Consider the following 27,971-nt stretch of genomic DNA (forward strand, 5'->3'; position numbering starts at 1 on the left):
TTACTGGTCATTCTCAGAAGTCAGATGTCTCTTTTTTGGTCATCCATGTTTTCAGCCTAGTGTTTCTATTTTGTGTTTTACTGATGAGTGTTGTGTCTACCTACCTACCTACCTTCTGTGTGAAGTGTCCTCCCATGCTGTCACTTGCTTCTGACAGAAGCACAACATTAACACTTGGCGCCATTATAAGTGTAACATTACACTCGTGTAGCTCTAAGCTACACAAACATCAGGTACACTTGCACAATCAAGTGAGAATCTGCAGATTGCTTCTTTTTTAATGTGTTATTGTATAGTTGTAGTGGAGTGTTGGTAAAATAACACATTTTCAGTGCAGAATCATTTATTTCCACGAGAATGCTTATAATCGGAAAACAGGCACAGTGCAAAATAATGCAATTTGTTTATGAGACAATATGTAGCATCTTCTGTTTGATCATTAAATTCAGGGTCATTTCTCACCAGCATATCACATTTTGTCGGTTTGAGACGACTCTTGAGGATGTGTAACTGCTAAATGCAGTACTTGACTTTGGAAAACAAGAATTGAGCTCTAGAATTGTGCAACAAATATGCACAATCGCAAATCACGAAGTAGCAATACTCAACATATTGGCAACAAATAAAATTAATTATCCAGTGTATTGTTCACAGTAGTCATCAGTCAGTCTTCCAAACTTTGGTGATGTCCATTATCACCAACATTTGTGTTCCCTGTCAGGCCTCGCTCCTCTCAGGAAAGATGTTGAGGCCCAGCTCTACCAGCGCTCCCAGCAGCATGGTCCACAGTGGGACGCACACCAACGTGAGCTTCACCTCTGCCAGCTTCTCCAGCTTGGCGCACAGCGTCAGGCAGAAAGCCAGCTTGAGAAGCATGGCTGCCAGGTACCAGGCACGCAGACGCAGGTCCGGCGAGCCATTCCGCTGGTCGAAACCCGGCTTACAGCGACCGGCCATCTTGATGGTGAGCATGAGGAGCAGAATGCCGTCAAAGACCCACACTGGCAGGAAGATGAGGAACCAGTTCCACTGCACCTAAGTTACACATTGAAAATGCATTATAAGTTATTTCATCTGTTCAAAAGTTATTCCTGCAGTGATCATCTTGATCCCACCTTCCCATCCAGTTTGAGTACCAGCATGATGAGGAAGACCAGGGTGAAGACCCAGGTCAACAATACCCTCTGAGCCAGAGACATCTTGGGCACGGCTAGGATGGAATAACATTTTGGCATTGTCACTGCCAGGTGACACAGTAACATGACTTACGCATTAATAATCAAAAGTGAGCCTTATTATCATTTTAAGGGGATTTCATTAGCCAATATAACGTCAATAAACGGGATGCAGTAGTCTGCATTCATGCACATGTCAAACATTTTAAATCTACTTGACGTCATTAGCACGGCAGATAGCTTAAGTAGCTTTGATAGCACTACAGCATTAAGCTAACCACGGACGATGTCGTACTTACGTCAGCGTGTTCCTACATCGGCGAACAACCTGCCCATCTTCCTGTAGAGCCTACATCACGACTATTCGAATATGTCTTTATTCAAATATTTGATTATTTTCAAGAGGTTTTATATTGACGACAGCTCAGAGATGGACGAGAGAAAGTGGTCCGTTATCCGCACTGTCCACGCCCACTTGATGCGTCACGCAACACGTTTGCCGTAAACTCTGTTCTCGTGAAGCAGAGCAATTTTTCACCTGAAGCGACTGCCGACTATCCACTAGAGATTAACAATTCTCTTTCTAATAATCATTTTATGAGTTTTAAAACGGTGTATTAAACATAGCACGTTAATGTAGTTGTTTTCTCCAAAAGCAAACGAAGATTGCTGAAAATGTGCGGGCGTCTTTGGTTGAGGCTTTACGGCCTGTGCAAGTAAAGTGAACTTGTATTTTTACATTGCCCGTGACGTCACTCAGCTGCGGAGGAGCTCAACGCTTTGGAAGGCGAGCCTGCGAGTGCGAGTGCGAGTGCGAGTGCGAGTAGACGCCGAGCATCTGAACACCATGGACCGAGCTGGCCAGCTCCCCGACACCCCGTAAAGCTTTTCTTTGTTTCTTTTTTAAAGCCCCGTGAGCGGCTACAGCGTGAGCAACTCTGACCGTCAGAGAGGTAAGACGCTGCAGCCCTCGTCAGCTGCATGTCTGGGGCGAGGGGGATGCGGAGGGGAGGCTCTTTGTGGCCGCCGGTAGCTATAGCTGTCTGGCTAGTTAGCTCCCGTGCTAGCCTCTCCTTTCGTAGGGGACAAACCCACGTTAGCTTTCCAAAAAGTGTGTCACAAAACGTTAACACGCTTATAAAGCAACTCAGTTTGAGCCAACCTTAAAAGGAAAAAAAGAACACGTAGCATTTGCGTTGCTCGCTGAGATTTTTGAACATCACAACTCTTTAAAACTGCAAAAGGTGCCATTGTTTACATTTGTGTATTTACACTTGCACTTTAACGTATTAGCTTGTCATGACTAGTTTGCTATGAAGTTGACTTATTTACGACATGGAAGAACTTTGCAAAAGGTATAGGGTTGTTCTGTACTCTCATGCAGAAATTGCAAAAAAACAAAGTGTAAGAAAGTTATCTTTACAATTTAAGATTTAAGTAAAATCCCCTGTTTGACGTATAGGAATGAAGTTAAACCCTTTTTGACAGCGCTCAAAATTGACTTTTATTAGCAACCTTCAAAAAGCTTTCTTTATCGGTGAGGTTAAAAGGTGATAGGATGGCACGGCTGTTGTCAGTGCTTATTGCTTAATAATGTATTTTTAAAAAAAAAGTTGTCTTTGGGTGCTCTGTGCTGGCTGTGAGATTGACATTAGATGTTGGTTGCCATGGATACAAGGCAAATTGTGATTAAAGGGATACCTGACTTCTATTCAGCATTCTAGAATTAATTTGATAACTTTATTATTTTTCATGTACAATTAACACCGAAAGGCAAAGCTCTCGATTTACCGGTCGATCTACGTTCCTGCCCTCACCTATGGTCACGAGCTGTGGGTCGTGACCGAAAGAACAAGATCCCGGATACAAGCGGCCGAAATGAGTTTCCTTCGCAGGGTAGCCGGGCTCTCCCTTAGAGATAGGGTGAGAAGCTCGGTCATCCGAGAGGGACTCAGCGTCGAGTCGCTGCTCCTCCACGTTGAGAGGAACCAGTTGAGGTGGCTCGGGCATCTGGTTCGGATGCCTCCTGGACGCCTCCCTGGGGAGGTGTTCCGGGCATGTCCTACCGGCAGGAGGCCCCGGGGACGACCCAGGACACGCTGGAGAGACTATGTCTCTCGGCTGTCCTGGGAACACCTTGGGGTCCCGTCGGATGAGCTGGCTGAAGTGGCTGGGGAGAGGGAAGTCTGGGCTTCCCTGCTAAAGCTGCTGCCCCCGCGACCCGACCCCGGATAAGCGGAGGAAGACGGACGGACGGACAATTAACACCTTCAAAAACACATTAAGCTGAAAATGACATTACAGGTGCTCAGGAAACAGGTCACGATCAATCAGATTAGTTAGCAAACAGAGCCATGATTGGTCATTAACAGTTTCCTGAGCACACACAATGTCGTCTTTGGTTGACAGCAAGTGGCAAATGTTTTACATGAAAAATGACATTATCACATTAATTACAGTCAAAATATTATCTTCTTACAGCAGAAAATGGCTAAATGAAAGTAACCCTTTAAGAGCTACTTCATAGTTTATGTTATTGTTGAGTTGTCGCCGGTCACCTCGGATGCTCGGCTGAGTGAGCCCACCGCCCCGCAGAGCTGGTTACATCATTTGCTGCATTACAGTTACATCACCTGCTGCCTTGTGTCACAGCTGCGGATGTTAAACGCAGGAGGCGAGCGACAAGCATCCTTTTTTGCTGCTGCCTCGACAAGAAAATGTTTAGTTGCTATTCTTTGCAAATAATGGATTTGATGCTCATGTCTTGCAGAGTCACTGCTGTGAGCTGTTTTGGGTGCTGCCTGACAATCACAGTGTCAAGACCTTCACCACCACTTGGTATGTTACACTGTATTAAAAGCTATTGATGGTAATACTTGAAATGGCTGAGGTGTATGAAAAGGTGTATACTTCGATTCCACCCCACCCCTGCCCAGGAACACATGAGTCAATATTGAGGGACACTCTTTAAGAAAGTCTTCATCGAGGCAGTTTCCTTCCATTCTCACTTCCCTTAATTGTCACCACTGTCCTAATACTTTTGTCCAAGCGGTGTGAGCTCACACGCACAGATGACAAAGGAACATGTCAATTTGAAAATGCGATGGGCAGCACAATTGAGTTCCCAGCCAAAGAGGATGTGAGTCTGATCCCGTCCACTTAGTGGGGCAGATGGAAAGTCTTGACCCTGTGGGGCGACACCTCCGTCCAGACCCGTAATCGGGTTGTGTGAGTGTTTGTTGCGCTGACTGACTTCGCCTTGCATAGCATTGCGATGTGTGTGCGTGTTTGTGTGTTCAGCCTTAATTTGGCAGCCTGGCGCTTTTTCCGATGCGGCAGAGATGTAACCGGCACCCATCATGAAATATAGAGCACCCACGGGGAGGGCAAGAGAGGGTGCAGCTCGGGTTGCACATCACGAGTTTGGTTTCATGTTTTCATCCTGAAGGGACCTGCAAAGTCCAGGAAAGTGTGGCCAAGATTTACATGCAGAGCAAATTGCAATTTTACCAAGCAGATGCGAATGTAAATGCATTTATAAGGTTCCACTGTTAGCATCACTCATGTTGTATTTGAAGCATTTCACTTAAAGCTACTGGGTTGAAAGTTGAGATGCATCGGTTAATTGACAAATAATTGGTTATCAAATTAATTGATAATTATTTTGATAATTCATTTGTTTGTGCATTTTGTCAATTTGAAATGTGCTGTTTTTTTAAGATAGGGATAGAAGTTAAAACTACCGACAACTCTTCAACCCAATCTTGATGGGTCAAAAGATTCAGAATGAACCCAACAATTACGCAGCCAGTCAGTCCCTTAATGTGTGGAGAGACACCCAAGGATGTCAGTGAAGCAGCTGATTGCCTAACCCAGGGATAGGCAAGTTCGGTCCTAGAGAAACGCAGTCCTGCATGTTTTCGGTGTCTCCTGCCTCCAACCCAGGTGTTTCAAATCATCAGCTCATAATCACGTTCTGCAGGAGCCTCTCAGCTGTGTTGGAGGAGGGAGACATGCAGGACTGTGGCTCTCTAGGACCGAACTTTCCTACCCCTGGCCTAACCCATTTATGGATAGAATTAATTCCACCTCGCCTCACTCAACATTCTTGCCTACTTCCCTGGATCACACCCCTCTTGTTGATGTTCCATTGTGTGTGTGTTTCAACGACACTTTGCGGTGCACACAAACTGAGTTCCAGTTTTATGCATAACATGGGTCAAAACAAGTCTGTTGCCTGGTTTAAATTTGACAGCTGTTATTTGCAGTGGCAATAAAAACAGTAATGATGTCATCTTTGGGTAGCAACCTGCATCTTGCTTGATTGTTACTTGACTTTTTTATGGTTGATTCATTGCCATAAAGTACAATATACTGTATGTGCAGCCTCAAAAGCTTCTGCACGCTCAATGTTCATGGTGGCCAAAATATGCAACTGCCAACATCCTGGCCTTTTTCAACCTAAATTCTCTTCCAAGTTCCAACGCTGATAAAAGGACATCAAGACATGTCATTTTTTTCAAATTGTGGCATGGGACTTTAAAACGGCAGTTGACCTTGAGCATGTGTTTTTTTGCTTGTCATGTTTTCAATATTCAAAATCTGAGCTTTACAAGCGGTCTGTCAGTGGAATATTCCACGTGTGCCTTGTCCTAGTTGTATCCTTTCTTCAATATTTTGTGACGTTCTGCTGCAGGCTAGTGATGACTTTCTGAATGTGTGTGCAGCAGTCTTTCTTTTTTCTCTTTCTTGAGTGAAATCTTATTTTCCACATATTCCCGTCATTATCCTCATCAAGTAGTCTTTGCCAGTGTTTGGAGTCATGTGTCTTCTCTGGAGTGCATTCAGATGTCTACTTGTGCTCTATCCGCTCCCTAAATACACATGCAAAGCCACAGTGTATTTTGGGAAGGTTGACTGCCCCCCCCCCCCCCCCCGCGCCCGCCGCCATGTTTTCTGTTTTAAATGATGAGCTTCAGTGCAGCCGATGTGCAGTTTGAGGCCTTATTAGGCAACTTTTGCTGTGGATTTGAGCCAACTGCTTCTCTTCTTTTGGCTTTTAAATCCATGAATGCGACCGCCTCATGTTGGAGGATTGTTTCTGCCAGACATTCTTCCTGTTGCTATAAATGTCTTTTTCGTCCCTTCCGCTATCACGCGCAGCTTCGCACTCCCAACGCTTACATTCGTGACCCCCTGAGCACGCCGGCCTTGGCACACGCGCGCACAAAATGTCGACTTTATCAGGCTTATATGCAGCGTGATGCCAACACCCTCCCGAACCGGCAGCGGTTGCTGACTCACGGCGTGAGACGCTGACGGCCTCCATGGAAAACATTCATGAGAAAAGCGGAGAGTAAGAAGAAGACAAGGAAAGAAGCACACATAAGACTTACTGACCACATCTTCATTCTCTGAACGCTCACGCTGCGTCTTCTCACTTACACGTGCTTCCTTCCTGCTTATGTGGCCCTCACACAGCCTTGTGCCAGCTTTAGCTCAAAGTCCACTTTTCTTTTAAATGTGTGACATCATCTCAGAGGAGCTCTGGTATTTTAGCGCCTGTTGTTTTTAACACAACAGGATGGTGGAAGTGTGTGTTGAGCATTCCACCTGCCTCACATTATGTAGAAAATACGATTCAATCTGTTTCATGTATTTAACAAACAAACAAATCAAATTTTAAGGCTTAATGTTCCATTAATATAACATTCTTTCATGCTTAAAGTGTGAACCCTAACTCTAATTAAGACATTTTGTTGAATATTTCCAACAAAATTAGATTTTTGAAAATCGATTCGGCTGCATATTGAATCCATACGAGAATTCTGCGCTATAATATCACGATATACTGCCGAATATATATTTTTTTACCACCCCTTTTAATCACGATTAAATTGGTAATATTTGAAGTCATAATTTGGACAATCATTTGTTTTTTGGTGCAAAACAAGAAAATGTTTCAACGTATACATTTTGTAGAAACACAATAATTGTGCAAGTTTTTTGGAATGAAGACAATATTTATTAAATTTAGTTATTTTAAAATTTAAAAAACAAATGTGCAAATATATACATTTAAACAACTCAAAACTAGTATTAATAATCTTTTATTTTTGTCTATGACTATGCCAATTTTGTAATTGTGGAGTGTAAGAATTGAAATTATAATTGAGTTTCAATTAATTGTATTGCCCTCGATCACAGCCGTGAATTTTTTTGCATTGTGCCATAACAAGTCAAACTATACAAAATGGAAGAATGTGGCTGTCAAAAGTGACATGTCTCGTGTGTACTAATTTGACAAATGAGCGTGAACGCCCAAATATCAAGGGTGGAGTCGGCTGCAGCATTTTCTTGCAACTTTGTTGTGTGATGAAGCGCCCTTCAACCACAAGTATTGCTGTACACCCATGTTACAAGCGTGCTCCAGTGCGTGCGTGTGAGTGAATGCCCATCCCTACCCCGCTCATTATTAGTCAGGACACACCTGCCTCTGTCGTGTGCGCGCACTTGTTACATCACTCACATCTTCCCGTCTAGCTCTGCCTCCCGTGTGATTTCTCTCTTTTTTTTTTGTCCTCTCCAGTCTAAGATGCCCCAGACGGCGAGAGGTGACATGTAAATGGCTTCCAAAGTGAAAGATGCTGTGGTGTGGTACCAGAAAAAGGTAAGAAGCGGATTTTGTGAGTCTGTGCTTATTAGACAATGCTGGCATCACATTGGCTGAGCTTTCACCGTTTTTTTTTTTTTTTTTTTTTTGTGCTTTGAAAACCGTTAAGAGGCCTTCCCAAAACTGTTCTCAAAGTAGGAAGCATGGAATCGTCCAAAATATCTTTGCTAAGATGAGAATTGAGAGATGAGAATCTCCTCCCACCGCTGATTGATTCAGTAATTGATTATTGATGGGGGTGTGTCCCAATACTTTTGTCCGTGCCTTGTATTCAGTGACATTTGTAGCTGATGTCCATTGAAAGCAATGAAGTTAACACGTAACTGTGCCGGCAAGCCGGTGTCGAGTGTCATCTTGTTCCGTGGTTTCCGATATCGGATCCGCCGCCGGAATCCCATCGCCAGCCTCCAGCCCCCCCCCCCCCCTCAACATGACTCACGTGCTTTCAAAATGAAACCGTTTCCTGTAATCCGCATCTCCGCTGACTACATTTAGTTGTGATCGCAGCTCACACGTTGAGGCAAATTGTTTGTGTGTGAGCTAGTGAGGAGAACTGCTGAGCCGTGACAGTGTGACAAGTGATGTGACCGCAAGGCTTCTCATTTCCAAAAAAGTTTTCATACATGCAAACCCATAATGAACAGATCCAATTTGGATCTGACAGGTGTTTTACGTCAAGTCCCAAATTTTCTTTGCAACATGTTCTGTACACGACATTCTGATTAATATTGCATTTGTGGAATATAAATTAAGAATAATAATCCAGCGTTTTTATCCATCTTTGAGGGCGGCCATTTTGCTTTGTTTTGCTACTTGCTGTTGACTAAAAATGACATCACAGTCCTAAGTGCTTTGGTAACAAGCGTCACGGCTCACCTGCTTCCTTGATTTGGTCATGTGATGTTTGCAAGATGAGCACTGCGGAGCCATTTTCAGTTGACAGCAAAATGGCCGCACCCTGAGAGCATCTAGATTGGGATGTTTCAAAACAATACATGGGAAGTATGAGACTTAAGCTAATGATACACCTAATAATACTCTGACTGAAACCCATCAAGGCCTTTTCACACTGCACTGCAAGGCGCAGCACACGGTCAACGAACCCGTTTGTTGAGTGTGCAATTTTCGATAGGAGAGAGGATGGCGAAGTGATTTCAGAGAACAGCCCAACTAGCGGGAAAAGCTTCCCTGACATTTCCTGTTTGTAAGCTTGCACCGGTGACCTGTCCTCATTGCACGGTTAACACTGAGAAATCCAAGTGCAGTGTGAAAAGGGTTGAAGACCTTATGCTGCACGTGATAAGCAACTCGAGTGGCAACTCGAGTGGCACCAGTTGCCGTAATGATGTCATGGGAAAACCCCATTCGTGGAAATAAAACATTTCATGTTGATCACCTAACAAAGAGGGGTAAGCCCAGCGTAAGATTTGTTTTTGCTTATGTGACACACATGTCATGCAACTTGAGCTTCCAGGTTCTATTTATTTTTAGATGTCATCCACACTTCAAATAGCTGAAATGCAGGCAGAGAAAAGCAACCATGACAAATGACAGCTTGTTCTTGACTGGACGTGATTTAGCCTGTTAATGACTCTCACACACACAGAAAATAGGCCACACACAAACGCACACACGTGTGCGTTGCCATGATCACATGAGGAAACAAAGCAGGGGTCTGACCCAAATTCCTTCCAGTTTGCTTCCTGCATAATTAGCCCAGTTGTCTTCTCGAAAACAAATCCCCATGTCGTTATTTAATCATTATCTTCATTAGCAACTTTGAGGATACTAACAATGGATTGAAGTGTTAACCCAGAGCTCAAAGATTTTTCACTCGCTTTAGCGAAAAGCTATTGGTGTAAGCTCGTATTTTTATCAAGAGTGGCGAAAATTAGTGTGTTAATTTTGAGTTAATTTCAAGTTCCTTACACCACAAATGGTTTTAACACGCGTTAAATGACCACCCCTTACTTGGAAAGCCTGTACTGGGGGGGATTCCAGTCGCAACACAGCAGACACATCCACGTCAAAATTTAGCAGTAATAAATTGAATTATAATGCATATACAGTATTTGTAGAGACTAGGTTCAAGTTGTATTTTACAATTTTAAAAATGTGCAGAATTTCACAAGTTATTTCATGTTAAAGATTGATAACTCTTAACTCATTCACAAGCAGCCATTTTCACTGAAGCAACCCCCATCGCTCGCTGCTGTTTTACTACTACTATAAAAACATCGAACCTACCAAAAGAAAGATTAGAGTCTTCTTTCACCAAGAACAAAAAGTACATTTCTATCTGTTTCCATTTTGCAGCAATTAGCATTAGAATATAGCTAAGTTGCATCATTATTTACAAATCTGTTTAAAACACTGGGGAAAAAAGCTTTTTCCAAAATGGCCCTGGTTGATCTCTTATACTCTGCTGCCACCTGCTGGCCGTTTTTGTAATAACTACCATTGCTTCAAGCATTCTCTTCAGTACAGAGGCTGCATCAATGCCTTCTGTATGCTTTAGCATAAATAAAAAAAAAACACTATAAAAACGTATAAATACGTCTTTGGGAGCATGTTAATGTTTAAACTAGAACTTATTTGTACGTTTTTGGGAGCAAATTAGTTAATATGAAAACAAAAATGCACTGAGCTGTCACCAACGTCTTACAAATACAATTATGCTATTTAGTGACAGAAAAATTACACTTGTTTTTTTTTTTACAGTACAGTACTGTACATCTTCCATCCATCCATTTTCGTAACCGCTTGTCCTCACAAGGGTCGCGGGGGGCGCTGGAGCCTATCCCAGCTGGCTTCGGGCAGTAGGCGGGGTACACCCTGAACTGGATGCCAGCCAATCGTAGTATTGTACATCTTTTTAATTTTAATTCAATTTTATGAACTATTATGAAATTACTGTATCAGTGACTGAAAGATGCTTATTTCTATTAGTTTAACATTTGTTTGCACTTTTATGTTAACAGGAGTCTGAAAACTTAGAAAAAAAATATTTTATTGTACAAATATAAAATGTGTGATTAATCGTTAGATAACTATTTGAAGTCGTGCGATTAATTACGATTACAATTTTAATCACCAGACACACCTAATTTTTACGTTTTTTTCCCCCTTGTCATTTAATGTCAACTAAGTCACAGATTAATGTTGTGGCAAACAACTCCCGGCTGGTTGTTGTGTAATTGTTGCTTGTCTGACATAATCCCCCTCGCGCTTACCTCCCTGCGTCGCCATGGCAACCCTCGCCGAGTGCCGCAGCGGCACACTTGGCCCGGCCGGCCCGCATTCAGGCAAAATCTCGGCACGGCAATGTCAAGTTTTAACAAAGAAGAGTGTGTGTCACTTGGACAGAAAGTGATTATGTAAACAAACGCTGAGCACTTAAGAGGATGAAGTCGTTGCTAATTCCTCTACTGTCAAATGTCGCTCACATGTCCAATGTGTGAGTAACACGTTTGACGGCCATGTTTGAAGTCCTGACTGTGTTTATATTGTTACTTTGTCCACAAACTGCAGCCGCCATCTTTGACCCATTTCTTTCTACTGCTTGCCCTCATCCAAGTTTATTGAGTCCTCAACGTTTACACTGACAACAAACAACCTTTCATGCGACAGTGAGGCTCTTGTTGTAGTTCACGTGTTGTAAAAGTAGTTTACGGTTTGTTTGTTGTCACACGTAAAAGCACTTTTCTAGTTCCCACGGTAACGCTATTGAATCCACGTGACACTGACAGATGACAATTGCATGTGTTGACACTCACGCCCAGTCCTTGTGGACAAACAATTAATCACTGTCGTCGTTAAACAATGTGGTTGTTTTTTTATACTTGACTTTCTAGGCAAGAAAAATATTGCATTATATTTGAAGCCATGTGTGTATTTTGTTTTTTATGGACAGTCACAAAAAGTTTGAGGATTTGGGGTGAAGTTTGACGAGGGATTGAAAATGCTCTGTAAGCTTTACAGGTGAACTTAGCTTGACCTTCGAAACTACATTGTACATTATTTGTATCCATGATTTTCTGGTTCAAACCAGTTTTTGTTACACATTTATCATGAAAAATAATTAAATCCCAAATATGCAATTATTTTTTCAAGGTCCTCAAGCATATTTTTGTAACAAACACAAGCAATGAATTTGTCTCTATTCAACAAAGAACATCAAGATTTATTATACATAAATATTTTTGTTTAATAGTTTAGGCTTACACTAAAGTAAAAGTATATGATAGCCATGATGTTTTTTGTCTTCTTCAATTAGAGTTAACTTGCGAAAGACTTTGACTTAAATACAAGTTTGTAATGACCCAAATTACAACAATAATGGAAACAAATGCACTTTGTAACTTCAACGTTTCATGAAACAATGATATGTAAACGTGGACTGCACTTTTTAGGCATTGAACTGACCTAGAGACGATATAAAATAAATGTCTAAATTAGTGTTGTTAAAGTTTTAAGTAATTAATTATTAACAAAAAATTATCACAATATTTATGTGTTAACGCAGATTAATCACACCATTAATTTTGACCACAGATGATCCTTGCTTACAGTGGATGGTTACGTTAAAGGTAGCACAGGTTGTGTTTGAGCAAAAAACATAACTACAGGCTTTAAAGTAAAGCATTTATTAAATGTTTGTGTATGACATTCAGAATATTTTAACTCATTTGCTCTCAAAAATGTATAAAAAATGTTCTATTTGAAATATTGCCATGGTCCCAAAAATATTTTTACACGTTGTTAAAAAAATGTTTTAATGCTAGCGCATATTAAAAGGCTTTGATGCAGCCTCTGACCTGAAGAGGTGGCTTAAAGCAATGGTAGTTATTACAAAAACGGCCAGCAGATGGCAGCAGAGTATAAGAGATCAACCAGGGCCTTGTCGCAACAAGCACTTTTCCCTAGTGTTTTTAACAGATTTGTGAATAATGATGAAACTTGGCAATATTCTAATGCTAATTGCTGCAAAAGAGAAACCGATTGAAATGTTTTCCCTGAAGAAAGAAGAGACTCAAATCTTTGTTTTGGTAGCTTCTATGTTTTTATAGCAATAGAACACAATATTCTGTGGGCCCTGCAAAATCTGTCAAAGTCCAGTAAAACAGCCGGGAGCGAAGGGGGTTTCTTCAGTCAAAATGGCTGCGAGGGAATTAGTTAAATTATACAAGTAATTAACTGATTAGAAAAAGAGGAGGATGAGAGTGTGCAGTGGATAAAAAATGTTGACGACGTCCTCATAGCATTAAATGTTGAAAGAATTAACACATAACAGGTGCTCTTCAAATATGGCGGGCAAAAAATGTTGATAATAAAGCCTTTTTAATTAAGCCATTAATCGTGATTTATCAAAATTCTAAGATATGATTAATTTGATTAAAACTATTTAATTGTTTGACAGCTCTAGAGTAAATACAATAAAAAAAATAAGTCCACTGATTGGAGGAAATGTAGCAGTTTTCATTCCTAATTGCAGCCTTTGCGATTTGACAATTGCATTTGATGCCGATTTGAATTTGATCAGTTGTCCAGCCCTAATCAAAAAACAGTTTTGAATTATTCATCTCCTTGTTAGAGAAATGAAGGTGGACACCCGTCATCTTTAATTTCTAATCTGTGTGTTTGTCTTGTAGATTGGCGCCTACGACCAGCAGATATGGGAGAAGTCGGTGGAGCAGCGGGAAATCAAGGTGCCGTTCTTTCCGTCTTGCCACCACCTCACATTCGTTTGTATTTTCGTTCTCACTTTCTTCAAGTTCTGTCCGCTCCCTCCCATCTATCTCCACTCTGCTCCAGTGTTTTTCTTTTTTGTAACCATTTCCTTTCTGCCCCACTTCCTCCTCTTCATCTTCACCCATCCTCCCTGTCAATCGTCCTCCTCGTCAGTTTATATCGCTGGTGAGTATTCAGCGGCAGCGAGCGCATTGCACGTCCGTGCGTCCGTCCGCTCAGCCACGGCGGCGTACAGTAGACTAGCAAGACTGTGACGGGGCAGCCTGTGTTTGGTGTGTTAACCCCCACGCTTGCACACATGACACGTGACCACAGGTTGACGATGACTTTGAGAAAAATCAATTTCCGCAAGCGGCGAAGGCGAAGCTCACATTAGTCGAGGCGCAAACATTTCATTTCCGTTTATCTTTGAAAGCGAGTTCAAATGTTACTTTTATGCAAGGAACAGAATTTGAAGCTAATAAACAGTCTGGACCAGGGAAATGTCGTCTTATTTATCTAAGGAGGGCATTAAAGAATGTGAACAGTCTCCCAATTGACTCTGCAATGTTTTTGACATGGCTCAGCGGCCAATATAAAGATAAGCGGCCTGGAGATAAGAACACAGGCGGGCTGTTTTTTTCAACTGTAGTACCAAGATAAATCTCCTGCCAACCGCCAGCTATTGATCCCCTTGTTTGGGTTGGCCTCAAGTTGAACGGCGCCATCCTTATTTAACAAGTGACTTGCACAGTTAGTATATCATTAAACACAATCAAGACAATCTCGTCTGCAGTTTTCGTAGCTGATATTGTAAATGTAGAGATGATGATGATGATGATGATGATGATGATGATGATGATATGTGACTCAAACATGCACGTGAGGTGCTTGATCTGCATTTCAACAATTTGCCTCTCATTCCATCCCAGCACATGCTCGGTGTGGCTTGGTAAATGTGTGTCACCAAAAAAAGAACACACACACACACACACACACACAGCTCCATGGTAGGGCTGAACAATTAATCGGATTTGAATCGACATCACATTGTGCCCAAACTTTTGCACACATTATTATTTTGTTTTCTGTTATTTTGAAATGGTAAATGATGGAAATAAAATCAAACTTTTTTATGGGACTATTTTTATATCTTTTCCTTGGCTTGTTTATGCGCAATAATGCTAATTTTTACCTGGGGTGCCAAAAACTTTCGCCCCCCACTGCAGATACATTCAGTTCTTAAGAAATGTGATAAATTCATTTGTTTGAATTGTTGTAATCTGACTTGGCCACGCTTAAAAGAGTGATTCGTAATTTAACAAGTTTAATTGAAGTACAAATTCATGTTTTCAACCAAACCAGTAAGAATGAAATAGTCATGTCCGATATTGTTTATTGTAATGTATTGCTTGTGTTTGAAAAAATATATATATGAGAGCAGAATCTTGGGAAAAAAAATACAAATCGCATATTAAATTGCAATCGCATTATTGAGGGGGAAAAAATCGGTTTATTTTTCTGAATTGTTCAGCCCCATTTCATGCGTGAATTTGAAAATGTCACCGGATTGAAGAAGTTAGACGGCATCTTGTAGTGTGTTTTCAGTATGTGCACCTTCATGCGAATAGTCCAGTAGGAATGCGACTAGAGCTTGTAGAAAGCATCCCAAATATTTGAGTTTTCATGTGCCTCCGTTGACTTTGTGTTTTTCCTACAGGGGCTGAGGAACAAGCCAAAGAAGACGGGTCACGTCAAGCCAGACCTGATCGATGTGGACCTGGTTCGAGGTGAGAAGAGGCCAACTTGAAGATGATGACCACATCCGCACGCTATGATTGATTTCTTTGCGTCCCTCTGAAGGCTCGGCATTCGCTAAGGCCAAACCGGAGAGTCCGTGGACCTCGCTGACTCGGAAGGGCATCGTACGCGTGGTCTTCTTCCCCTTCTTCTATCGATGGTGGATCCAGGTCACCTCGCGAGCCATCTTCCTCTTGCTGCTGGCTCTCTACCTGTTGCAAGGTCTGTCTCCCGTCAAGGACATGGCAAAGCCACGCCTCTCTCTCATCTGCGTCATGTGTTGTCCCACCGCCAGTGATGGCAGCTCTCCTCTACGTGAGCATCCCGCAGCCTCACGGGATCCCCGCCACCGAGGTGTTTAGCGCCATCTGGCTCATGCTGCTGCTGGGCACCGTGCACTGTCAGATCGTCTCCACCAGGACGCCCAAGCCGGCCTCCACTATTGGCGGGAAGAGACGCAGGTGAGGAGCTAATTGGACGTCAAGAGAAACTTGTGTTTCTTTTCATTTGTCATGGAGAGATTCTGTTTTGAACATGAATTCAAATTTAGTTTATTGTGTGAAGGCTGAAGTTATTCCACCCATTTTTTTTTTACATGCATCCACTTCCAAATAATTCATCCGATTCACAGCATTACAGTTTCTACATGTCCCTAAAAATCATGTGGATTTTTTTTTCTCATTCCAAAAATTCACAGTTGTCCCAATATTCGACAATTTCAACCAACAATTCCCCATTCATTTCCAATGGGACATTCAGCATAACGTTTGAAATTCAAAACATTCAGCTCATTCAATTCGCCTTGGGAAGGACTTTCAACACGCCAAAACTTCCCATCACCAAAAATTCAACCATTTCACCACTAAAATTCCCACTCCCCCCCCCAAAAAAAAAAAAAAAAAACAAATCATTCACAATAGACGGGTTTCCATCCAATTGTTTTGAATTTTGTAAGCTAATTTTGTGAAAATGCGCAAAACGGACATGCGACTTATGCCCGTTTCCATCTGTTCTTCTTTTGCGAATATTGAGAGGGGACTCCGCCACCTACACCATAGAGATATAATCCACCAGTAATTTAAAAGAAGAAGACCAGGAAGCGACTGATGTCGTATGAGTTTGCTTTTGTAATTCTTAAAAAAGGATACTTGACTCATTGAGCCATTTTCAACAGTTCATATTTGATCCAGAATTAATTTGATAACTTCATCAATTTTCATGTACAATTAATCCCTTTAAAAAAAAAAAAATTCCACTTGTCGACTGAAGATGACATCACCTGTGCTGAGGTAACGACCAATCACGGCTCACCTGTTGTCTGGGTTTGGTCAGCAAACTGAGCCATAATTGGTCGTTAACTATTTCCTCAGCACAGGTGATGTCATCTTCAGTCGACAGCAAGTGGCAAAATTAGTTTTTAAAGGTATTAATTGTTTATGAAAAATAATCACATTAAATGTAGACTAAATATTATTTTCATACTGTTAAAAATGGCTCAATGAGTCAAGAATGCCTTTAAAAAACTGTTCTTTGCTGTTTTACATCTAAAATTGCATTAATATTTGCTTCTTCAAAAAGATTTCTGTTTCATCGTCCATCCAAACATACCTTACTTTATCGTCCACCATTGTTTTGTGACTACAACCGTACATGTGTCTTGTCAGCGTTTATTCGCAAAATCTGTTTCTGTAGCCAAAATTCACATTTAACCTTTTCTTTCCGAAATGGAAACCCCTACTAATGATATATGCAACAAAAGAGATCGTTCCTATTCCAAATCATAATGTTTGGTTTTTCTATAAGTCACATTTTTATAACAGTGAGCCACATTTTTCACCACTGTTAAAATTGGAATTGTTTTTTATTGAACTCCATGATAAATATAAGGCTTTGAGTTTGATGCTGCTTTGTGTGTTTTTGGAGTGTTTGCATTTTGACTTGGGGAACACTTGTGTGTTGGTTTGAAGTTTCTCCACTCTCAGGAAGGCTCGTCGGACGCCGTCAGCTGCAAGAGCTCATTAATTCAAAGGCCGCGCATATTCCACAATCAAACGATTCCGGCAACGGCTCTCTTTTCTTTCTGTTCTTTCCGACAAATTGGACAATAAAAGCTGACAGGATGATCAGCGATATGATTGGCTTCATCAGGCGACCACTAAGTGTGCCTCTGCTCTATTCTTCTTTCCCAACTGAAGGAAGTTGAGGAAGGCCTCTCAGATGGAGGTGCATAGGGAAGGCGACGGCTCTAGCACTACCGATAACACACATGAGGGGGCGCCGCACTCCTACTCAGCCAGCGCCACAAACAGCCTGGGCACTCTCTTCCACGATTTCTGGCATGATCTGTGTAAAGCTGGGTGTGTATTTGCCTTCTTCCTTTTTGAGTGGCCCAAGTGAGGCTTGTTGTTCTGCTCGTCTTCGTCCTCGCTTCAATCAGAAAAAGACGGAATTCCAATTGGGGGATTGATAATCATTTAGTCAGCTCATCTGTGTCCCGCAGGTCCAAAAAGTCTAAACTGTCCATTGACAAGTCCACCGAAACGGACAACGGCTACGTGTCGCTGGATGGCCGCGTGACCAACCGCAGCAGCGAGGAGGGTCTGCAGCTGCACCACGAGCAGCGCTGCCAACTCTTGAACCGCCTTGACGAGGCGTGCTGGGCGGCGCGCGGCCCGCCCTCGCGCACGCACGCCGCCCACAGCGTCGTCCCGCCCCTCGCTGCCGGCAGCAAGGTGAGCCGCCTCGCGCCGCGCAAATCGGAGTTGAAACGTCCCACTGATGCCCACCGTCGTCCGACAGGTGCCCGCCGCGTCGGACGAGGCGTCCAGCGAGGAGGACCCCGAGGCGTCCTACGTCGCCCTCCGCAGGGGAGTCGAGAGACTTAACGACGACTGCTCGCTGCGAAACCGCAAGAGCACACACTACAAGAAACACTACATTGTGGAGGTAAACTGTTTTCATTTTACTCTTTGAAGGAATTTCTGAATGCACCACAATCCAATCATCACAAAAAAAGCGCCAGCAAATTTACTGCATTTGGACTGATTTTAATCAAGACTTGGATTTTCACTAGGAGGAAAAAAAGTGGACTCTACAGCCTTCTTTGGTTCTCTAGTAACCAGCTGTAGAGCATAGAGATAGTATGTATTTCTTTATTTTGACTTTTTCCAGAGAAAAATAGCTTTTTGTGCAAACAAACATCATTCATAACAGTGACTTTGTCGGGAACATTTTTGGCAGTGATTTCATTCTATAAAATCAACTAATTCAATATTTAATGGCTTTTTATTGCAAAATACTAACGGCTAATTTTAATCAGAGATTACATTGTGTCCATAAATGTGTCTTTGACACATTCTGATTCCAGAAATGTATTTTTTCCCCTAGCACATCTGTTTAAAAAAATAAAAAAATTGCTTTTAGGTCTGACCCAAAAAAAAAAACACTTGCGCATAACTGTAATTTATAGCTAGGATATTTAAAAAACAAAAACAAAAAAAAAACACTTATTGCTCAACCTAACCTTTAATTCATGAATTTCTAAATATATTCTTCTTACTAAACCTGATGTGCTGTAGAAAAACCAAGGTCAGATTCATAATCAGCACCAAAAAAAAAAAAAAGTTTGCTTGCATCGCTTGTTAAAAAAAAAAAAAGGATTAAAAGTGTGTTGACCAGTTGAATGTATTTGAGTGAAATCCAAGCATTGGAGTGCTGCCATCTCACCAGGGGTCCATTTCACAAAGCAGGTTGAACAAACACTAAACCTGACATAGCATGAGATCCAGGACAGCTGATTTGAGCTAGTTTGATCAACGCAGACCAGTTTCACCTGGAGTTACCACCACACTAAAAAGACAGCATCAATGGAGCCCGGATTCACCGAGTCACCATGGCAACGGGGAAGCAGAGAGCGGCGACGCCCTCTGCGTCCACGTTTTGTTTTGTTTTTGTTTTTTTTACCAAACTGGAAATTATAATGCGATCATATGGCGAATTTGAACATTTCTTTAGAAGAAAAAAAAATGTAACCGCAGCAGCTGCAAAACGTTAGCTACTCGGGGTCAATGCATGAATTTAAATGTAGTCCTTTGCAATCACAATAATATTACAAGGGAAACCTGTTGAATTTATAACTATGCATGACTACGGCGCCGGTAATGTTAATTGCAAATGTAAGGACGGATTAAGGTGTGTGTGTAGATGATGGACTGTGATGTGAAACGGTACCGCTCAAAAACATAGCTGTCTGGAAATGCCAGCATATCTATGGGCGGTCTAATAACAATCTCACGACGAATATTTAATTCCCTGCGCAATATTGAGGCACCTTCATCAATAGGGTCATTGTCAAAAGGACATGCCATGTTTGTGACAAAAGTGTATTTTACGCTATAGACTACAGGCGTGATCACGCAAAAACTCACCGCAGAGGACTTTATGTATGAGGAAATTAAATGTGTGTGTGTGGTTGAAAGGAGACGGAGACCGAGAAAACCTCAAAGTTCATTGTGAAAAACCTGCCACTGACCAGGTTAGCTTCATAGACTCTGTTACTACGGTAACTGACCGAGCACTTAAATGACCTCTTTTTATGAAACAGGCTAGAGTTACTTCACTAAACCTGCTTCGTGAAATGGACGCCAGGACGGCTCCGTCAGCCGTTAGTGGTGATCCACGCGATGACCTCGTCACATTACAAAGATGGTTGTTGTCCTTATTTTATCACACACATACTTCTGCTAACTTTACAAACACATATTCTGTGATATACAAACATAAATATGTTCCCTATTTGAATATTTGCTCTAAGGTCCAAGTAAAAGTCTATTGATGTGCATGCTGTCATGATAAAAGATCTTCAATCTTAACTGGTGCACAACTGCTGGTGATTTGGCTCAACATTTTGTCAAACTGCTTGCAAATTAAAGGGCCGGCATATCAGAACCAAAAGCAATAAAAAACATATAAAATGACACAAGTTGAGTCCAGCTAAAGTTTCAAACAGCGATTGATTCAATGCCCTCGGAAAAACGACACTAGTTTGTGTTTTAAAGAAAATATTTTTTCTCTGTATGTATTTGTTGTGTGTCAGGACGTCCCCAAGTCGGGCACCAGCTGCAGCTCCAGGTGCTCCAGCCTGAGGACTCCGGACTCGGAGAGCGCTCGTCACGAGTCGGAGACAGAGGACGTGCTGTGGGAGGACTTCCTGCACTGTGCCGAGTGCAGGTCGTCCTGCACCTCGGAGACGGGTCAGAGATTCAAGAGCGAGCGCATTCCTTGCGGACGTTCGCAATTCACCCCCGATGTGTCCTCTTCCGCAGACGGCGAAGGAGGAGGCGCGCCCGTGTGTCCTCCCACCAAGAAAGAGTACCGAGACGACCCTTTCCATCAGGTCAGTAAGTGCTCAGCTTGTTTGCGTTGCTTGTTGTACATTGAGCTTTTCTGGGGTCAGGGCCACGCCCCCTGGCTGCACAGCTCCAACCCGGGCCTGGAGAGAGTCAGCGCCATCGTGTGGGAGGGAAACGAGTGCAAGAAAGCCGACATGTCCGTCCTGGAGATCAGCGGAATGATCATGAACAGAGTGAGCGCAACAAAAACGACAACAGCAGTGCAGTTTTGACTTGAACACGTCAAAAAGCAAATCCAAACATGTTTGCTTGCGTCTTCCAGGTCAATCTTTACCCTCCAGGAATTGGTTACCAGGTGTTTGGGAATCTGGTGTCAGTCACACTGGGACTCACTCCCTTTGCTTACAGGTAACTTTTAATTAGGGGTGTCAGGCAATAAAATGTTTGATTTGTAATTAATTGCATGATTTCAATAACTTTAACTCACAATTAATTAATGTAAAATAAAATGCACAATACAATATTTTTTTCCTTAAGTTTTCATACTCTCGTTAACATAAAAGTGGAAAATAATTATAAGCTAAAGGAAATATGGCTGCATCTTTTAGTTATGGATACAGTAATTTCATCATCATTCATAAAATTGAGTTAAGGTTAAAAAGATGTACTGTACTGTAAAAAACGAGTGTGATAATGATTTGTGTTGAGGTCATTTTTCTGCCACGAGATGGCATAATTGCATTTTTCCTATTAAGAGCTATCTAATCTTTAACATGAAGTAACTTGTGAAATTCTGCACATTTTTAAAACTGTAAAATACAACTCCACAAATATATGCATTGTTATTTCTGCTAAAGTTTGATGTTGACTAATTTTGACAACCCTACTTTTAATACTTGATTAACGTTGGCCACATTTTTTTCCAATGTCTATTCTGCCGCTGTTGTGTTCAGGCTGGCTCAGCACCGCGACTTGGACCAGCTGACCACGCTCTCGGCCAATGAGCTGCTGTCCGTGGCGCTGGGGGGCGGCACCGGCTCGGACACCCTGGTGGTCACCATGGTAACGGTGAGCTTCATGGTGCGGGTGTGCCTCATCTGGCTCTTCTTCTTCTTGCTCAGCGTGGCTGAGCGGACATACAAGCAGGTGAGGCCAATGTGACGATGACAATGATGATGATGATGATGGGGACATATTTGCACATGTAGTATGTTAGTATTAAAATTCTGGTATCGTAGTGTGGAAAATTAAGTCAATTAATGATAAGCACATTTACTGTAATTGAATGAATAATTCTTAAATGTTTATTACTACCACAAATCTAAGAAAAAGAAGCTCTTTGATTCAGTCACACAAAGTTGCCAGCAGAGGCAGTGTTTACACTTGTCAATCCACTGCTACTGTACACTTTTTTTTGTCACAAATCACAAAAGAGGCATGTTTGTCAACCTTGCCTTAAACACATTCACAAGCTTCTTCTTTATGTTGACATTGTTTGCAAATAATGGCCCTTTTAAAGCCTTAAAACATTCATAATAAATGTAAAACCTAAAGCTAACCCCAGCGGAAAACAAAATAAAAGAAATGAAATGTGTGTGTTTCAGAGGTTGCTGTTTGCCAAACTATTTGGTCACCTGACTTCAGCCCGACGAGCCAGGAAATCAGAAGTTCCTCATTTTCGACTAAAGAAGGTCCAGAACATCAAGATGTGGCTGTCGCTGCGGTCATACCTTAAAGTAATACTTCACATCAAAGTGACATTATCTGTTATTGGCCGACTAATTCTGAAAAAGATTCCAGTTGCAATTTTTTCCTTCAATATTATAAACTGCTATATACTAAACAATTTTTCTCAAGATGCTGTTCCCTCAAAAAAAAAAACTGCAATGAAGCCATTATTTTTAGTTCCCTTTTTTTTTTCTTTTTTTTTCTGACGACAATTTTCATTTGATTTGTGTCTTGCGTTTCAGCGTCGAGGTCCCCAACGCTCTGTCGACGTCATCGTGTCGTCGGCCTTCCTGCTAACGCTGTCGGTCGTCTTCATCTGCTGTGCGCAGGTAACGTAAAGTGCACTCGGCGCGGCTCGCCGTCGTCGCGGCGATTACCATGATGACGGTGGCGATTGTTGTTGGTGGCACAGTTGCTGCACGTGCACGAGACGTTCCTGGAGTGTCACTACAACTGGGAGCTGGTGATCTGGTGTTCCAGTCTGTCGCTGTTCCTGCTCAGGTTCGTCACGCTGGGCTCGGAGACCAGCAAGAAGTACAGCAACACCTCCATTTTGCTGACTGAACAGGTGAATGAAAACACACACACACTTCCTGATTATCAAATGAATCGACAACGATTTGCTTAATCGGGGGGGGGGGGGGTTGTAATACACTTGAATGCAAAATTAAAACAAAAATATTCGATAGTGACAACTTCCTGGTACTGATTTTGTGTGTGCGTGTGTCAGATCAACTTGTATCTCAAGATGGAGAAGAAGCCCAACAAGAAGGAAGATCTGACGCTGGTCAACAACGTTTTGAAACTGGCAACCAAACTACTCAAAGTGATTTCATCAATCGATCGATCGATCAATGAATAAGGTGCATATTTAGTGACATTTGCATATTTGTTTGTTGCGTTGCAGGAGCTGGACAGTCCTTTCCGGCTGTACGGTTTGACCATGAACCCGCTGCTGTACAACATCACGCAGGTGGTCATCCTGTCCGCTGTCTCGGGAGTCATTTCGGACCTGTTAGGATTTAACTTGAAGGTGAGCATTAACAAAAGGCGCAAACACAAAGCGTGTGTGTGAGTGTATAACGCACGTGCGTGTGTCCGTGTGCGCAGCTGTGGAAAATCAAGTCGTGACATCAAGATGACTGAAGAAGAAGACGACGACAATGACGACGACGACGACAACGTATCATCACAGTGCTCTGACTTTCAACAAGCTATTTACCCGCTCAGTGTTCTCACTTTTTATTTAACTTCACTATTTATGACATCACACATTTTGCTCCCTTGAGCCTAAATTATTGTCATTTTGTCATCAATTTTATTTTCAGATCGCTTTTGTTGGTTCTCAGCTCAGTCCGACGTTTGAAGGCTGTTTTATTGTAATTTATCTTTTTTTATTTTGCTTTCATAGTGACTCATGTGTCCTGCTTTTTCAACACAGAACTCTTTGGTACAATTCCTAATATTTCATGACAACATGAAAGATGACGGTTGCAAGTAAGACATATGGATGTCACGTCGAAAGAGGTGAAAGGTGAAGTAAATGAGCAAACTTTGAAAAATTCCCTGAAGAGGGTTTTCTTCCGTCAATATAATTCACGTCATGCCTTCAATGACAGAATTCCAATTTTACTGATGAATGACGGAAACGTTGGCGGATGCCTGATGCCCATTTGGCTGATGAATGACGGATTGACGATTACAATGTTGTTAGGCTTGAAATATGGATGTTTTCTCACTCATGAATTCCCTCAAGTTGTAATATTTGATTTTATTTGCCCAATTCAAACAGTATTTTACGTTAATATTCCCCTCTGAGCCGAGTCACAAATTGTAAACTGGGCTTTTGGCGAGGCCATGTGATTGGTCAATGTACATGCAGCAGTATTAGTTAGTAAAGTCTGGTTTATGTAAAGCAAAAGAACATGCACTTTAAACATGTGGATAAACATACAGTAGACAATTTGCCGGCACGGTGGATGACTGGTTAGCACGTTTGCCTCCCAGTGCAGAGGACGTGAGATCGAGTCCGGGCTTCGGCCTTCCTGAGTGGAGTTTGCATGTTCTCCCCGTGCTTGCGTGGGTTTCCTCCGGGTACTCCGGTTTCCTCCCACATTCCAAAGACATGCATGGCAGGTTATTTGAACACTCCAAATTGTCCATAGGTGTGATTGTGAGTGTGGATGGTTGTTCGTCTCTGTGTGCCCTGCGATTGGCTGGCAACCAGTTCAGGGTGTACCCCGCCTACTGCCCGAAGCCAGCTGGGATAGGCTCCAGCGCCCCCCCTGCGACCCTTGTGAGGAAAAGCGGTTAAGAAAATTGATGGACGGATGGATAGACAATTTGCATCAGTCTCAACAAATTGAATGAAATGCTGACATATAAAGTTGTGTTAGCATGTTGCTAACATTATTCATCATTTTGTGCGTTCGAAGGAGACCAAAGTGCTAGTAATAGATTGTTTGCTTCCTTTTTTGCCCGCTTCTTGTAAAAGAATGTATTGCAGCTTTAAATTGTTTTTGTCGGGCTGTACTTTTTGTGTTTTTGTTTATCTGCGCTCTTGTGGTCTCTTTGTATTTTCAAGTTTGTTCAACACACGTTTGTAGAAAAGAGGCATGTTTGTTTGAATGTGTTTTATTTTTTTTAAGTGACAAAAGAAGTATACATGAAGTTCAGACGGTCCAAATAATTTAACTTTTTGAGATGGAGCTGGTCTGTTGACATTTTTATAATAAAATCCAAGCGCTGGATGATAATGATTCTGGAGTTGCTCCTTTTCCTCATCCAATCACACTTTTACAGCCTGCAAAACACGCATGTACCAATAGTTGTGTGCTGGGAACTTTATTTGTGCATTCGTATATTTTGCCCTCAACTAAACCATCTTGACCACACACACACACACGCGCGCGCGCAAAGGGAGGGAATTAATTATCAGGTGTGTCAAATTACAGTTAAAAGAAAACGAGGTGTGTAGCATTAAAAGAAAAGCCAAAAACATTTGAGATAGTGGAAAGAGAAACACAAACATATACAACGTCCTACACTAAGCAAACGAAAGTGAATTGTGACGGCGAAAAGACATGAGCAAACGACAAACATTGGATCGTGTGCTCACCAACAAAAGAAAACGCCACAAGTTCTCTTCTGCTGCTGGCTTTCTTCTGTTGAATGACGTTTGCTTTGCACACCAGCGCCACCCGCTGGCATGTCATGATGGCTGCTTTGGCTTACTTGGAAATTGTTGCTTCTCCAAGGGAATCGTTCAACAAAAGGTCTTGGATTCCTCTGGTATTTTATGCTTCATAATCAACTGCTTGCATTCCAGCACATCATTTCCGACTGCTTGCCGTTGTCACCTTGGTGGGGCGATGTAGGTCACCTGACTCCAATAACGCCTTACTTTTCAGCGCTTCTCAATTATTTTCTCTTAAGCCCCCCCCCCCCCAAGAAGAAAAACATATTTGGCGCCACGCCCCACTCCCTACCGCCACGATAAATAGTATCGTTATCGTTATACAACTACTGTACTACCGACCAGCTGGAGGCAGCGCGCTGCGGTTTTCCCTTTAAAACGAAACCAGAAGTACGCGAATATTCACCTCTTGATTACAGTAATTTGTTTCGTGAAGCTACGTACGTGGACAGTTTCCACCAATCAGAGAGCTTTGAGACGATGCGTCCGAGGAATGGACCAATAGGGTTGCGAGTCGTGGTGCTCCGGCTCAAGAATGCATTTCGTCAACAAACTGTAGCTTGCGGTTTCGTATCAGCTGGAGCTGTCAGCACTCGGCAGTGTCCCTGGCTTCGTCGGTGACCCAGGTAAGCCACACTTTACATCGTAATTAGTTAACTACTGTTAAAGAGCTTTTATATGAATTTAGGAAAACGAAACGTTCTCGTTTTTCATCCAAAATGGCGATTTGTCATTTTCTTGACCCTGCAAACGTTTCGGAAGGGGAACGTTTGAAAACTCCCAAAACAGTTGGCTATATATATTCAACTCGAACTCTATTAGATGCACGTTTTAAAGCCTTTGTAAATGTTTTAATGTGTTACTAACAAAGTTATCAACATCCGGTAAAGGTTCCCAACAAAAGAAGCCCCAAAGCAGTCATGGCTACGGTGCAGTGTGTGTTGCTGCTCGCCTTTCACATCTTGCTCATCTCCGAGTTCATTTTGGCCAAGAGGGACTACTATGACATCCTGGAGGTGCCCAGAGACGCCTCCGAGCGCCAGATCAAGAAGGCTTTCCATAAGCTGGCTCTCAAGTACCACCCGGACCGAAACAGGGGCTCGGACGCCGAGGGCAGGTTCAGAGAAATAGCTGAGGGTAAGAAACTCTTTGCATTCCAAGGAGGTTCAAGAATATTAGTCTCTTTGAAAAGTACTTTGTTTTTGGTTGGTTGGGGGCTTGGTTGGTGTGATGTCACAATTTTGAAAAATGCAGCACCTGCTTGCTTAGAGACACATTTACAAAATATTGACTTTCTTGTTGAATTTCACAATTTGTATACAAGCAATTAAAAGGTCCGGTTTCCCGTTTGTCTTACCTCAGCGTACGAGACGTTATCAGACAACAAGAGACGTCGAGAGTACGACCAGTTTGGCCACGGCCCGTCAACGCACGGCGGCAGCAGCGGAGGAGGAGGCGCAAACTACAACTTCCGGCAGCACTACCGGTCGTTCAACATGGACGACATCTTCAAGGACTTTGACCTTTTCGGTCAGCAGCAACACTTCCACTCCCATCATCAAGCCCACCAGAAAAGGTTCTTCCGGGAGGCCTCGGGGAAGCAACAGAGGCGGCCCTTCGGAGAAGGTGGCGGACTCTTTGATGACATGTTTGAGGACTTGGAGAAGATGTTCTCCTTTAACACACACGCTACCAGGAGTGACAGCAGATTCCAGCGCTCAACCAAGCAGCACTGCAGGACAGTGACACAGAGGAGGGGCAACATGGTGACCACCTTCACCGACTGCTCCTGAGAGAGAAGAGGGTGTGGGGGGCTCCCGGGAAACTGCTGGGTTTAGTTTGGAAATTGAATGCTAATTTATCACATAGCTTTTTGGTGACTTTCAGTATAAGATTTGTATTCAAGGAACAAAGTGGGCTTTCAGTCACTTCCAATAAGGTCAGCTTGTTTACTTGCTCAGGAATCGACATAAGCTCGTGCATTCTTTGCTTCAGCAAGCTGCACCTTCAAAGAATTTTGAACAAGCCAGGACTGAATAAGAAAAGAAAAAAAAACAAGCACTTATGTTATATTTTGCTGGAGATGTTTTTAAATATTTTCATGTTAATACTAAAACCTCAAGTTGATCATGTGCAATATTCAGCACTTTTTGCTCTTCATGTTGCCTATAAAGCATAGACAGTGCTGTTTGAATAATCATTGTCTAAATGTCTGCACTTTGCGTGTGTGTGTGTGTGTGTGTGTGCGTGCGTTGATTGATTGGACGATGTTTGGAAATGGAATTAAAAAAAGTTGTAAGAGGACATGTTCTTCATGA

The 27,971-nt window shown here is 42.3% G+C and overlaps 3 protein-coding genes and 1 long non-coding RNA gene across 6 annotated transcripts; 2 read left to right on the forward strand and 2 right to left on the reverse strand.

Annotated features, from left to right (window-relative positions):
• Positions 1-325: 325 nt before the first annotated feature.
• Positions 326-1,670, reverse strand: LOC144034795 (transmembrane protein 60-like). The gene is made up of 3 exons (XM_077543851.1): positions 1,475-1,670; positions 1,116-1,210; positions 326-1,035 (listed from the first exon to the last, which is right to left on the reverse strand). Exons 2-3 carry the CDS (start codon positions 1,197-1,199, stop codon positions 718-720), a joined length of 402 nt encoding a protein of 133 aa, XP_077399977.1. The 5' UTR covers positions 1,200-1,210; positions 1,475-1,670; the 3' UTR covers positions 326-717.
• Positions 1,671-1,896: 226 nt separating this feature from the next.
• LOC144034792 (protein PHTF2) lies at positions 1,897-25,216 on the forward strand. Of its 3 annotated transcripts, XM_077543847.1 has the most exons (22): positions 1,904-2,128; positions 3,946-4,013; positions 7,765-7,845; positions 13,500-13,556; positions 13,753-13,764; positions 15,299-15,368; positions 15,442-15,600; positions 15,674-15,839; positions 17,574-17,735; positions 17,879-18,110; positions 18,178-18,324; positions 20,474-20,630; positions 20,703-20,773; positions 20,834-20,962; positions 21,052-21,137; positions 21,683-21,875; positions 22,334-22,465; positions 22,700-22,786; positions 22,870-23,025; positions 23,188-23,283; positions 23,365-23,490; positions 23,568-25,216. In XM_077543847.1, exons 3-22 carry the CDS (start codon positions 7,801-7,803, stop codon positions 23,586-23,588), a joined length of 2,304 nt encoding a protein of 767 aa, XP_077399973.1. In that variant the 5' UTR covers positions 1,904-2,128; positions 3,946-4,013; positions 7,765-7,800; the 3' UTR covers positions 23,589-25,216. The 3 variants fall into 3 exon arrangements, with proteins under 3 accessions (XP_077399975.1, XP_077399973.1, XP_077399974.1); XM_077543848.1 differs by lacking the exon at positions 13,753-13,764 and having other exon boundaries at positions 1,905-2,128; XM_077543849.1 differs by lacking the exons at positions 22,700-22,786; positions 23,188-23,283; positions 23,365-23,490; positions 23,568-25,216 and having other exon boundaries at positions 1,897-2,128; positions 22,787-22,926.
• On the reverse strand, positions 25,082-27,147 carry LOC144034796 (uncharacterized). The gene is made up of 3 exons (XR_013288284.1): positions 27,011-27,147; positions 25,576-26,917; positions 25,082-25,260 (listed from the first exon to the last, which is right to left on the reverse strand). It is a non-coding gene; the product is annotated as an uncharacterized LOC144034796 (long non-coding RNA).
• LOC144034793 (dnaJ homolog subfamily B member 9-like) lies at positions 26,574-27,957 on the forward strand. Its single transcript, XM_077543850.1, has 2 exons — positions 26,574-26,790; positions 27,016-27,957. Exons 1-2 carry the CDS (start codon positions 26,574-26,576, stop codon positions 27,444-27,446), a joined length of 648 nt encoding a protein of 215 aa, XP_077399976.1. The 3' UTR covers positions 27,447-27,957.
• Positions 27,958-27,971: the final 14 nt, after the last annotated feature.

Source organism: Vanacampus margaritifer, chromosome 15, assembly GCF_051991255.1.
Source record: "Vanacampus margaritifer isolate UIUO_Vmar chromosome 15, RoL_Vmar_1.0, whole genome shotgun sequence".
Classification (NCBI taxonomy): domain Eukaryota; kingdom Metazoa; phylum Chordata; class Actinopteri; order Syngnathiformes; family Syngnathidae; genus Vanacampus; species Vanacampus margaritifer.

What these genes read in the sequence shown, in the direction of transcription:
- LOC144034795 (XM_077543851.1), bottom strand. Translation starts at nt 1,199, where the DNA reads ATGTCTCTGGCTCAGAGGGTATTGTTGACCTGGGTCTTCACCCTGGTC. An exon ending in TACTCAAACTGGATGGGAAG is followed by an intron (nt 1,036 to 1,115) that starts GTGGGATCAAGA and finishes TGTGTAACTTAG; the next exon opens with GTGCAGTGGAACTGGTTCCT.
- LOC144034793 (XM_077543850.1), top strand. Translation starts at nt 26,574, where the DNA reads ATGGCTACGGTGCAGTGTGTGTTGCTGCTCGCCTTTCACATCTTGCTC. An exon ending in GTTCAGAGAAATAGCTGAGG is followed by an intron (nt 26,791 to 27,015) that starts GTAAGAAACTCT and finishes GTCTTACCTCAG; the next exon opens with CGTACGAGACGTTATCAGAC.
- LOC144034792 (XM_077543847.1), top strand. Translation starts at nt 7,801, where the DNA reads ATGGCTTCCAAAGTGAAAGATGCTGTGGTGTGGTACCAGAAAAAG. An exon ending in ATTGGCGGGAAGAGACGCAG is followed by an intron (nt 15,840 to 17,573) that starts GTGAGGAGCTAA and finishes TCCCAACTGAAG; the next exon opens with GAAGTTGAGGAAGGCCTCTC. An exon ending in GTCCTGCACCTCGGAGACGG is followed by an intron (nt 20,631 to 20,702) that starts GTCAGAGATTCA and finishes CCTCTTCCGCAG; the next exon opens with ACGGCGAAGGAGGAGGCGCG.